Source organism: Chiloscyllium plagiosum, chromosome 26, assembly GCF_004010195.1.
Source record: "Chiloscyllium plagiosum isolate BGI_BamShark_2017 chromosome 26, ASM401019v2, whole genome shotgun sequence".
NCBI classification, from domain to species: domain Eukaryota; kingdom Metazoa; phylum Chordata; class Chondrichthyes; order Orectolobiformes; family Hemiscylliidae; genus Chiloscyllium; species Chiloscyllium plagiosum.
The window spans coordinates 43,611,064-43,624,790 of NC_057735.1; the positions used below are offsets into that span (position 1 = coordinate 43,611,064).

At 42.5% G+C, this 13,727-nt stretch overlaps 1 protein-coding gene across 1 annotated transcript in view; it reads right to left on the bottom strand.

Annotated features, from left to right (window-relative positions):
* Positions 1-599: 599 nt before the first annotated feature.
* Positions 600-13,727, bottom strand: part of LOC122563300 (inositol 1,4,5-triphosphate receptor associated 1-like) — an 89,821-nt gene continuing 76,693 nt past the window's right edge. Inside the window, exon 17 of the mRNA XM_043717004.1 lies at positions 600-3,179. Coding sequence (XP_043572939.1) covers positions 3,047-3,179 — 133 coding nt within the window. The 3' untranslated portion in view covers positions 600-3,046. The remainder of the gene's footprint in view (positions 3,180-13,727) is intronic.

Consider the following 13,727-nt stretch of genomic DNA (forward strand, 5'->3'; position numbering starts at 1 on the left):
TTATTTCATTGGCGATGTAATAGCATTTCTAAAAGTCTATTTGGCCTGTCATAAAATACATACACCACCTATGTGTTTAATGGGGCAATTTTCATAATACTGCCTCCAATGTACATAGATTCATCCCTAAATATGGAGGTCAGAACAATGCCCACAATATTCCAGGCATGGTCTCTCAAAGCCTGATAGAATTGTAGCAAGACTTCTTTATTCATTTGAACCAATCCCTCACAATAAAGCTGAGCATGCCATTTGCCTTTCATGTTGCTTATTGTCTTTGCATGCTGTTTCTCTGTGTCACTTGTATGAGTACAGTCAAATGAATTTGGCTCAAAATTTGCAAGTTTAATACCTTTTCAACAATATTAGAGAAGACCTATTTTATGCTTGCTATCAAATTATTCTCCTGTTGTCTCTGTCTCTCTTATTTCCTTTCTCTGTTCAACTTGATCTCTCTTATTATTTGAATCATCGAGTCCCTAAGAGACTGTTTGGCCCATTGAGTCTGCAGAGCATCCCACCCAGAACAAGCACCCCATTCTATCTCCATAACCCCACATTTCCCATGGCTAATCTACCTAGCCTGCACATCTCTGGACACAATGGGCAATTTGGCATGGCCAGTCTACCTAATTTATATTTCTTTGGACTATGGGAGTAAATAGAACAGTTAGAAGTCCATGCAGACAGTGGTGGACTCCACACAGACAGTCACGCAAGGGTGGAATTGGATTTGGACTCTGGTGCTGTGAGGTAACAGTGCTAACCACTCAGCCACAATGTCCCTTTACAAAGATGACATTTGCCCACTTCTGCCTCATTCCACTTCTTAATTCCTTTGCAAACCATCCAGGGAGAGCCGGATTTCGTTATCTCCACTTAGACGCCACCGTCTTTAAAGGGTAACCATGACTTCATGTTGTTTTTGCCTGCTGACCTTTGACTCCAACTGATCAAGGTCAGATCCCTCCTTACAACACACCCTCCTGAATTTAGATTTAGTATTATATTCCAAATATCTCCTTGTCCCTCTCCTTGGCTAATTTAAATAAAATGGAGTCCAAAATTATTCACAGTATTCCAAGTGTGATTTAATCAAAATTTAATATAAGGTGAACATAATTGCCTTATTTTACAATTCTATGTTTTTAATATGTTCCTTTTAAAAGCTCTTATTAACCTGTGTCATCACTTTTAGTAATTTGTGAATGAGTAATCCAGATTCCTATTCTCCTTTATTTTCTTCCTACTTCTCCTTTTTAAGATGAATGTAGCCTCTTTACGTTTCCTGGCAAACTACAATTCCTGAAGAAGGGCTCATACCCGAAACGTCGATTCTCCTGCTCCCTGGATGCTGCCTGACCTGCTACGCTTTTCCAGCAACACATTTTCAGCTCTGATCTCCAGCATCTGCAGTCCTCACTTTCTCCTCAAACTACAATTCCTCATAATTTTCTGTATTGTAATTAAATTTGCGAGTTACATGCCATTGTGTGAAACTGTTCATCATGGATATTTTTGGAGGGCTTTATTAGTCTCAATATGTGCAAGATATGATCCCAATGATCTATCCTTTTGTAAGGTGATATGTTAATTTAGGCCGTACAATGGGTGCGAGTGAGATGTATCAGGGTGTCACCTGGGATGAAGGCCTTCAGTTATGAAAAGTTAGGACTGTTCTCGTTATAATAGAGAAGGTTAAGAGGTTACCCACTACAGGTTCTCAAGATAAACGAGGTTTTGATAAAACAGACACAGAAGAAATATGTTTTCTCTTAGCACGTGGGTCAAAAACTAAATATCGTGGATCCAAAATGATTGACTAAAGTTTAAGAGGAGAGACGAGGCAAATTGTTTTCATTCAGACAATTGTCAGAATCTGAAATGTTCTCCTCAAAAAAAGAAACTCACATTTGAACCATCACTAAAGCTGTCTACTTCCAATTCTGTAACATCACCATACTTCTATGCCTCATCATCTGCTGTAGTCCTCATTTGGGACTTTGTCACTCGAGGCTCAATTATTCCAACAGACCTCTAGCTAGTCTCCCCATTCTAACGTCTATAAACCCAAAACCATTTAACCTCTGTTGCTTATGCCCTTACGTACAAGCAAAGTCTTGATTTAAAATTCCCCATCCTTGTTCTCAGGAATTTGAACAGAAATGCGATGGTGCAACATTTACAGAATAATGGAAAAAGAAACAGAAATTGTGGAAGTTGTTTTTCAAAGGGGCTTTCATAGGATTGATGGGCTGAACAGCCTTCTTCTGTGTTGATAGGTTCTATGAATTTGGAGAGTTACAATTCTAATTTCAGTGAGCTTGGACATACAGATACATGGGGACACCACCCCCTGCAAGTTCCCCTCCAAGCCACTCATCATCCTGACTTGGAAATATATCGCCACTCCTTCGGTATTGCTGGGTCCAAATCCTGGAATTCTCTCCCTTAGGGCATTGTGGGTCAACCTACATCACATGGTCTGCAGCAGTTCAAGAACGCAACTCACTAACACCTTCTCAAGAGGAAACAAGGGATAGCAAAATCCATATCCCATGAGCAAATAAAAAAAACTGAACTGGCAGTGTAATTAAGAAAGCCCACTGTTTGCCTGATTTGGAAGTCTGTAACAACAAGTACAATAGAGGTGTTCTCCTTGAGATATTGGGAGGAAGCACATTGTTGAGTCAGTGTAGAGAAAGCTCTAACCCTGACATATTAGATGTGATTGTGTTCAATGCTAATATTAAATGCCCTCAGTTGGAAAGTGTTCCGTAATTCTAGCAGTACCATACCTCTACTTTCAGATCTCAAACTTTTCCCTCGCCCAAAGGCAAACAAAACCTGGTTTCATTTTGAATTTTAATGCATGCCTGACTCTGATGGACCAAGGAATTCTTTAGATGCTGTGAATTTCTGAATCTGCAAATCAAACGTTTTTGTCGTTTCTTTTAGGTGGAACCTTCCCGGCGACTTCTCAAAATGATTGGATGGGGCTGGGCTTGTTGACAGCTTCACTGTGAGGTTCCATTCAGACAATGTCTCACGGCCAGAACCAGAAGGATGTTGGCTGCAGTAGAAATGCGACAATGAGGGTCAACACAACAGAGGTAAGTATCTTCTGGTAGCTATCGAGGAAACAGAACATCCAAGATGATCGTGATTGCTGCTCAAACCTAAGGAAAGAAAGGAAGACTTACTTTTCTAAAGGACTCATGATGGTCAGGACTTACCAGAGTGCATTATAGCCCTCAATGAAGTACTCTTGAACAGTTCACTGTTGTCATGTAAACGTGACAGTCAATATGCACACACAGCAAAGCAATGGGATGATGACCAGCTAAGTGTTTTATTGATGTGTGTTGAGGGACAAATGTTAGACAGGACTCCGGGAGAATGTCTCAGTTCTTCTGAACACTTTTGCAAAATTTGACTGAGGATGTGATTAATCTCTCATCTGAAAGATGATGTCGTAAATAGTGCAGCATTTCCTCAACACTGCTTGGGAACATCACCTTGGATTGTTAGAGTTGGAGCTCAAACCCCCCTAACAATCTGGCTCAGAGATAGAGTGCAGTTACAACTGATGAGAGAAACTGATACACACTTGATATATACTTGGCCCTAAAGAGTCGTATATGAGGAGAAACTGACACTGAAACTGAACTGAATCCTTCTAATATTGGTCAAAGTCTCAATCCAAACAATTTCACAAGGAATAGTCAATTTATAGTGAGCCTTCTAAGAATGTTAACAGAAAGTGTTGGTCCAAACTACCTCAGTTTCTCAGTTAAGTGTAAAGAGCTGGGCCTATTTACTTTAGAGTAATGTAGATAGGGAGACAACCTGATAATAGTCTAAGATGATTCAGTGGCTGAGTTGCTTACCTACAGGTAGGTTTTGCCAATCTAATCGTTTGGCCAGAGTACAACGTACGTGTAAACTACACCCAAGAACAGGATTGCACTGGATATTAATCAGGTTCTTCATTTGCCAGAAATTGAAGCGAGGATTTTTTTTAGAAACACCATGGCATTTCTGCTGATTTACTGTATTCAAAACGAGATTTGGACATTTCTTTTACGCTGGGGCATGGATCTGATTATACATAATGGAAGTGGATTAACAGTTAATGTAGATGTGGCCCAGTGATTCCAATTGCCAACCATTACTGCCCATCTGATCTGAAGTGAGCTACTTTCTTGAACCACTGCAGTGTTTCAGATGTAGATGTTTTCACAGTGTCAGTCGTAAGAGAGTGTTCCAGGACTGTGATGTCAGAGTTTGAGGTTACGAAATCCGGGTACGATCTGGTCCTCTGCTCCTGACTCTGCCTCCAGGCAGTCCTCGCCATTCTTAACCATTAGGTGGAGGGAAGATCATTGATGTAGCACCATCAGATGGAGTAGTTGGCTTCAATAACTTCAACAAAAGTGCTAGGTTTCACTCCAGCTCATGGAGAGTTTCCCCCATTACTCCTATCCATTTTAATTTTGCTAGGTCTCCTAGACATCACAGTTAGACAATCTCTTGATATCAAGATCAATCCCTCTCACCTCATCTCTGGTATGTAGCTCTTTTGCTGATGTTTGGTCTGAAGCTGCAATGAGTGTGACAGTACTGTTCCTATCATAGGAATGTGTTCTGTGCTGTTTCTCTTCCAGACAGGTGTTGCCATTGGTGACAGAATGTCTTCATCAGAAACAGTGGGTAAACAAGCTCTGAGAGTGTTCTTTTTTTAAAATTAGACAGAAGAAGCATGAGTGGGTGGAATCAGGCTCACACACACCCAGGCTTTTAGGTTTGCTTTCAGTTGAAGTTAAAGTTGGGGTCTGAAATTGATAGAGAACAGTTCTCTGTCCTGCAGCTAAAATGGCTGAGTTCGCTATCTGCTGCTAGATTGTTTCTTTCAGTGTTCCTTTCTCCAGGATTGGAGACAGCACGTGAGAAAATCTGTTTTGCTGAATTTGCCTTTTCCAAGGGTGCGTTTATGGGAAGCTGCATTTTTTAAAAAAATATTCATTTGTGGAATTTGTGGGTGTTGCTGGCTGGGCCAGCATTTATTACCCATCCCTAGTTGCTCTTGAGAAGTTGACAGTGAGCTGCCTTCTTGAACTGCTGCAGTCCACTTGCTGTAGGCTGACCTACAATGCTCTTAGGGAAGGAATTCCAGGATTTTGACACAGTGACAGTAAAGGAATGGAGATATATTTCTAGATCGGGATGGTGAGTGGCTTGGAGGGGAACTTGAAGGTGGGTAGTGTTTCCATGTATCTTCTGCCCTTGTCCTTTCAGGTGGAAGTGGTTGTGGGTTTGGATCTGAGGATCTTTGGTGAATTTCTGCAGTGCATCTTGTCGATAGTACACACACTGCTGCTACTGAGTGTTGGTGGACGAGGGAGTGGATGCTCATGGATATAGTGCCAATCAAGCAGGCTGCTTTGTCTTGGATGATGTCAAGCTTCTTGAGTGTTGCTGAGGCTGTACTCATCCAGGCAAGTGGGGAGTAGTCCATCACATCCCTGAGTTGTGCCTTGTAGATGGTGGACAGGCTTTGGGGAGCCAGGAGGTGACTCAGTCGCCACAGTATTCCTAGCCTCTGATCTGCACTTGTAACCATTGTGTTTTTGTCATGAATACACTTGAGTTTCTCGTCAATGATAACTCCCAGGTTGTTGATAGTGGGGGATTGACTGATGGTAACACCATTAAATGTCAAGAGGGCAGGGAGTGGAGTGCATAATTTCTCCCTCCAACTCTATTTTGATTTAGTCCCGAACCTCCCCCTCACTGTTTTTGATCACACAGCACTGCCCTTTGATGTGAAGGGCAGTGTTTGTCACTGGCCACCCGGGTGTTTTCCTATCTTCCTGGTGGTGGAAATTGAATAAAGATTCGTGCACTTTGTGTCTTTCACTGTGTCTCACACCTGCGCACACACACCATGGGTGCTGGGGATAAAATAAGCACTACCGCACTTAGGTGGTAGTGTGGGGGTTAAATTTTAGAAAAAAAAAGAGAAAAAAAAAATAAATGTCAAGATGCTGTGGTTAGATTGTCTCATATTTGTGATGGTCATAGCCTGGCATTTGTGTGGCACGAATGTTACTTGTCAGCCCAGGGCTAGATATTGTCCAGATTGTAAACAAAAACAGAAATTGCTGGAAAAGCTCAGCGGGTGTGAAGAGAAATCGGAGTTAACATTTTGGTTCCAGTGGCCCTTTCTTAGAATGATCTTGTTGCATTTGAACATGGACTGCTTTAGTGTCTAAATGGTGCTGAACATTGTCCAATCATTGGCGAACATCCCACTTCTGATCTTATGCTATAGGGAAGGTCATTGATGAAGCAGCTGAAGATGGTTGGGCCTAGAACACTACCCTGAGAAACTCCTGCAGAGATGTCCTGGAGCTGAGATAACTGACCCTCCAACAACAACAACCATCTTCCTATGTGTCAGGTATGAATCCAATCACCAGAGAGTTTGCCCCCGATATCCATTGATTTCAGTTTTGCTAGGACTCCTTGATGCCACACCTGGTCGAATACGGCCTTGATGTCAAGGGCTGACACTCCCACCTCCCCTCTGGAATTCAGGTCTTTTGTCCATGGAACCAAGGCTGTAATGAGGTCAGGAGCTGAGGGACCCTGGCGGAACCCAGACTGGGTTTGTAATAGTTGATGATTAGTAGTTATTATGTTAAATATTTCAATAGAGTTAAAGTTTTGTGTTTTAACTGTGATGTAAAAATAAAAAGGTCTATTTTGATTAAAGCCTAGCAATTTGATCAATTGAATCACATCTGGAATGCAGTACGTCACACTTGCCTTTAAATATGATAAAAGTCAGGATCCAGTCTCTCTCCTTGATATATTTTGAGAGGTTTAGTCAGGTCCATAAAATCAGATCAGGAGCTGAGTGGTCCTGGTGGAAATCAACTGACTGTCAAGGAGCTAGGTAAGTGCTATTTGATATTACTGTTAACAATCCTTTCATCTCTTTACTGATGATTGAGAGTAGACCATTAGGATGGTTGGATTTATTTCGTTTTAGGGAGACAGGAACATGCTGAGCAATTTTTCACATTGGTGAAAAATGAAGAGAGGGTAAACCATCCACTCAATAGTTCTGGCTGAAAATGTTTACGAATATTTTAACCCTGTCTTAGGTACCTCTGAGCTTTGGCCTCCCATCAAGGATGGAAATGTTTAAGGAACCACCTTCCCCTTCTCTTTAGTTGTTTATTGGTGCACCACCATTCACTGGAAGCAACTGAGAAGCTTTGGTCTGCTCTGTTGATTACAGGAGCATGTAACTCAGTCTAGAGCATTCTACTTCCATTCTTTAGTATGTTGACCCCCCTCAGGCCGTTGTTGGCTACTCTCCCAGCATTCCACTCTCTGTGAACTTCAGGTCATCCAACACTCTGCTACCTGCCCCAGAACTCACAGAAAGTCCCTTTCTCTATCACCCTGTGCTCGCGAGCTACATTGGCTCCCAGTCAAGTAATATCTTCATTAAAATATGTTCATACTTTGTTTCCATGACCTTTCCACTCCACTTTTAGCCACCGTATTTCTAGCCTCATGTATATTTCTCATTACAATTGGCCTATTATTGGCAGCTTTAGAATCCCTAAAGTATGGAGGCAGGTCATACTAGACAAAAGTGAGGACAGCAGATGCTGGAAATCAGAGTCTAGATTAGAGTGATGCTGGAAAAGCACAGCAGGTCAGGCAGCATCCGAAGCCACCTCATCCCAGTTCCAACCTTCCAGCCCAGCACCATCCTGATGAGCTGTCCTACTTGCCAAGCTTCCTTCTCACCTATCCACTCCACTCTGAGCCATCACCTTCACCCCCACTTCCATCCACCTATTGTACTCTTTGCTATCTTCTCCCCAGCCCCACCCCCCTCCCATTTATCTCTCCACCCCGGAGGCTACCTGCCTTCATTCCTGATGCAGGACTTTTGCCCAACACGTTGATTTTCCTGATCCTCAGATGCTGCCTGACCTGCTGTGCTTTTCCAGCACCACTCTAATCTAAGGCAGGCCGTACTGCCCATCAAATCTATACTGACCGTCTGAAAAGCATCCCACTCATCTCCAACCCTATCCTTTTGACTGTACCTTTTCCCATGGCTAATCTACCTAACCTACACATCCCTAGACACTACAGGCAATTTAGCATGGCCAATCTACCTAACCTGCATATCCTTGAAGTATGGGAGCAAATGCACACAGACACGGGGAGGATGTGCAAACTCCACACGGACAGTCGCATGAGGGTGGAATCGAACGTGGGTCACAGCATCGTGAGGCAGCAGTGCTAACCACCTCACAGTTATTTTGAGTTGCCTCAGCCTCAAGCTCCCTCCATGTATACCTTGCTGCCTCTACTGCACTCGTCACTAAGACACTCCTTAAAACTTCCCTTTTTGACAAAGCTTGTGATCCATCTGACATAATAAACCCTTGTGAGATTCAGTATCATAGTTTGTTTTTAATCACCCATGAAGCATCGTGCAAGTTTCATTCCATTTCATCTCATCAGCTGAGATTAAAAACATGAACATCTGCAGCATCTGCGCTGGAGTTGAATCACCCATTAAGCATCTGTTTCTTTTGCTGATTTTTTGCCTCCATCTACACTTCTCTCCACCATTTTAGACTAACAGTCGCATGCTGCCTTTAAGTAGCGGAGTTGGGAGAGACCAGTTTGGGCCAGCATTGTGCCCATTTGCTGTCACTGGCTGGGAAACCCTAAGATAAATGCAATAATGGCAGCTGTGCGAAAAATGTCACTAATACACTCCCTGTTGAAAATTTTCACAATGTTCTGCTGCTCTACACTTACAGGGGAGCAAACCTGAAAGTTCAAGTGCAGGACAACTTGTCCTGTGGCCACTGTGTGAGAAGAGAAAGGTTGATCTATCAGATGGTCTATTCCAGAAACTGGGATTCAAGCAGTGCAGAGCTGAACGCAGACACCAGCTCACATTTCTAAGTGAAGATGTTTGAGCGGAATGAACAAAACTGCACCACTTGCTGACTGACCAGAAACAAACAAAAGATCTTCGAGTCATGAGGTATATTTGAGAATTAATGTCCACATACTGCATCCAGAATAAAACATTTTTGGAGTCAGTTACGGAGAGTGGAATAAAGCTACCAAATGCCATCATTCCAATCTTATGGACTTGGCAACATATTAAGTATAAACTGTCCATTTCTGGCATCTTAATGCGCACCAAGTCCTATTCACTTATTACTGATGAGTTTGCTGACCTACACCTGCTTTCAGTCAACACCTCCAATTAGAAATTCTTGAGTTCAAATCCCTGTATGGCCTCAATCTTCCATTTTTTAAAAGTTTTCTCCAGCTCTTCAACCCTCAGCTCTCTGCATTCCTCTGGTTAGTTCTGATCACTTCTCCAGCCTTTACCCTATCATTGGCAGCAGTGCTTTCACCTGCCTAGGCTCTAAGCCTTGGACCCTATGATGCTGCTTTACCTGCTGTACTTTTCCAGCAACACACTCTCAACTCTAGACCTTGTATTCCACCCCTAAAACTTCTCTTTTAAGACCCTGCTTAAAACCTGCCCCTAAGCCTCCAATTTCTGTACTGCTATCCATTGTTGAGTGACTAAGCTTTTGTGAAGTACCTTTGAACATTCACTATGCTAAAGGTACTACATAAATGTATGTTGTTGCTGACACTGAGAGCCAGAAATCCCTGTGCAATTATATAGGATTTCTGGTACTCAGCCTTAGCACAACTCACTAGTTTCCACAGAAATTGCCATTGGATAGGAAGGGACATGACTATCTAGAGGAGGTGATAATACTGTTCCTTTAAAGCCGAGCTAAAGAAAGTATAGTCTTTCCAAAAACACAAAATGTAATTTTATATTAGCAAACTGGAAGATTGCATCCAGACACCGGGAATTGGACACAAAAATTAAATGCACAGAAGATGTATATAAAGACCACCCAAAAAATCGTCAGATGGCTCATTTCACTGGAGCTCTCTTTCAGAAACTGATTCACTTGAAATGCACTTTCCTGTTGCAAATATTAATCCAGGGGTTTGTGAACATAACTTCTATTCCTAAAATAGAAGTTTCAATTATGAAGAATACGCTTGGAAAGCTGAAGAATTCTAAAATGAATGCAATTCAAAAAGGCTTGGAGCTTGTCACATTTAAAATGTTGGGATCATATTCACGTAAGGAGGTTAACAGTTAGAAAAGTAAGATCATAAAACATGGGAGGATACGATTGGGGATTGAATAACGTGGATCAGGAAAACAACAGATAATTTAAATCAATATTCTGCATTGGTCTTCATGGTTGAAAACACTAAACACCTCAAGGATAACAGAACCTAGGGTGGGGGAGTTCAGAACTAGAAGGCATATTTTTAAAAGGCGAGAGAACAAAGACTTTTTTTAAAAAAAAGGAACATGTGGGGGCATATTTTTTTAAAAAACACAGGGACTGGTTTATATGTGGAATGAACTGCCAGAGGAAGTTGTGGATGCAGATACAGTTACAACATTTAAAAGACATTTGGATAATTATGTGAATAGGAAAGGTTTAGAGAGATATGGTTCAAGTGCAGGCAGGTGGGACTAGTTTAGTTTGCGAACATGGTTGGCATGGATGAGTTTGAACGAAGGGTCTGTTTCCATGCTGTATGACCCAATGACTCTACAAATAAGATGTTAATAGAAAGAAACATTTTGTCAGTCTGTATCATGAAAGACAAAACATTTGACAAATAAAATCGGACTAAAGAGGAAGACAAGTTACCAAGACCTAATGAAGGTTTTAAAGGAAGTGGCTGCGGAGATAATTGAGGTGTTGATCAGAATATTCCAGAACACAGTTGATTCTGGGAGGTCTCCAGTAAATTGGTGAGCTGTTAACATGACACCTCAATTCAAGAAGGGAGGGAGACAGAAAAAAAAGGAAACTACAGGCCAGTTAACTTAAACAGTGTCAACATGGTTTTGTGAAAGGGAAATCACATTTGACAAATTTGTGCTTTGTGAGGATATAACAAACTGTTGATAAAGGGGAACTGCTGAATGTGATATATTTGGATTCCAGAAGAAATTTCATAAGGTGCTACATAAAAGATTGCACAAGATCACTCTATTATGTATTAGCACAGATTGAGAATTATTCAACATACAGAAGTCCGAGTGAGGATTAATGGGTCTTTTTCCAGGTTGAAAAGGGAGTGCCACAAGTGTCAGTTTCGGGTCTCAATTATCTACTATCCATATTAATGACTTGGAAGAGGGGTAATCCATCCAAATTTGCTGATGATACAAAAATAAAAGGGTAGTCATGCTTTAATTAAAGTAAATTTTCAAGGTGATGTAGATAATTAAGGGAGTGGGGGAAAACTGGGCAGATAGAATTTAATGTGAAGTGAGGTGTAGGGAGGTGCCAGAGGACTTCTAACATTGTCCCATTATTTAAAAAAATCGACTAGACCAGGATATTCCAGGCTAATCAATCTAATCCCATATGGTGAGAAGGTTACTGGTAAGAATTCTGAAGGTCTGAGTATTATTGCACATGGAGAAACACAGGTTAATCAGGGATACTCAGTATGCATTTGCCAAGGGAACATTGTGAATAACAAATCAGACTGAATTTTTGAGGTGGTAAACTGGAGTGTTGGTGAGGCTAATGTATTTGAAACGGTGTACCTGGATTTTAGCAAGGCTTTTGAGACAATCCCTCATGACAGGCTGGTCAAGAAAGTAAGAATCCACGGGATCCAAGGCAAAATGGCTCAATAGATCTAAGATTGGATGAGATGCAGGAAGCATAGGGTGACACTAAGGGGATGTTTCTGTGACTGGAAGTCTGTTTCCAGTGAGATGGTGCAGGGCCTGGTGCTGGGGCCCTTACTGTTTGTGAAGCAACTTAGTGATTTGGGATAACGTGTAGAAGATAAATTCTAAAAGTTTCAGCTGACAGAAATTGGTAGGACTGTAAGTATTGAAGAGGATAAGCATTAACTGTAGGAGGATATCAGTGGACTGGTCAGTTAAGCAGAGCAGTGGCAAACAGAATTTAAATGGAGAAGCGTGAAGTAGTGGAGGGCTAACTAGACAGGGGATTACAGCATGAATAGTGGGACCCTGAAAAGTACTGAATATCAGCGAGACTTTGGTGTGTGTATCCAGAGACAGCTAGATCAGGTATACTCTGATGAAGAGTCACCTGAACTCCAAATGTTAGTTTGCTCTCTCTCCATGGACGCTGTCTGGCCCTGTGATTTCCAGCATTTGTTGTTTTCAGGTGGATCAGATGGTTTGGAAGGCACCTGATAGTTACCTTTACCAGGAGAAAGTGAGGACTGCAGATGCTGGGGATCAGAGCTTAAAAATGTGTTGCTGGAAAAGCACAGCAGGTCAGGCAGCATCAAAGGAGAAGGAGAATCGACGTTTCGGGCATAAGCCCTTCTTCAGGAATGAGGAGGGTGTGCCAAGCAGGCTAAGATAAAAGGTAGGGAGGAGGGACTTGGGGGAGGGGCGTTGGGAATGCGATAGGTAGAAGGAGGTTAAGGTGAGGGTGATAGGCCGGAGAGAGGGTGGGGGCGGAGAGGTCGGGAAGAAGATTGCAGGTCAAGAAGGCGGTGCTGAGTCTGAGGGTTGGGACTGAGAAAAGGTGGGGGGAGGGGAAATGAGGAAGCTGGAGAAATCTGCATTCATCCCTTGTGGTTGCAGCGCTTCACAGGAGGTTCCCAAGCACTGAGGGTGTCACCTAGACAGGGGACAAAACGTCTGCAACACAAATTCACAGGAGGCTCCCAAGCACTGAAGATGTCACCTAGACCATGGACGAAACATTTGCAACACAAATCCCCAGCTCGGCGAACAGAACCACAACAACGAGCACCCGAGCTACAAATCTTCTCACAGACCTACAGGCGAGAGACGCTAAGACAAGCCAGGAAATGGGAATCCTGCGCTAACCGCCTAAGCGCCACCTACGAACAACTCCGGTTCCTGCATGAATGCCGAAAGAATCGAATCCTTCCACCATGTGTCAGATACAGACCACCGGTCAACAACCCACAAGCCAGGGACACAGCCAGACAGAACGGATTCAGGATGATCCAGGTAATGATCACAGATGCTCACAACAGACTTCACAAATACAGACAAGAAATTGCACGCCAAAAGTCAATAATTTCAAAAATCACTAATCAGGAATGGACCCGGACCATAGAACAGGCCGTCACCATAGGACAGACAGGACCGCACACCGCAAAGAAATGGCACTAAAAGAAAAACTGGCCAAACTAACACACAACAGAGAGGACACCACAACACACACCTGGGTTAGAAACCTCTCCCACAGACAGCTCACAGACACGGAAAGAACAATACTGGCCTAGGGACTCAACTACAACCACAGGGACGCCAAGACAGCAGACTTCCTAGCAGCACTAGAATGCATACTCGGGAACAATGGACTGACAGAAGAGACACAACAAATAGTGAGACAAAGTATCGTACCTCTGATAACAAGAAAAAGACAAACACATAACCTCAACACCAAGTAGAGGGAAGCACTGAAATCACTAAGAAACGATAAGAACATAATCACACTACCAGCAGACAAAGGCAGAATGACGGTCATCCTGGACAAAGCAGACTACATCCAAAAAGCGCAACAACTACTTGCAGATAC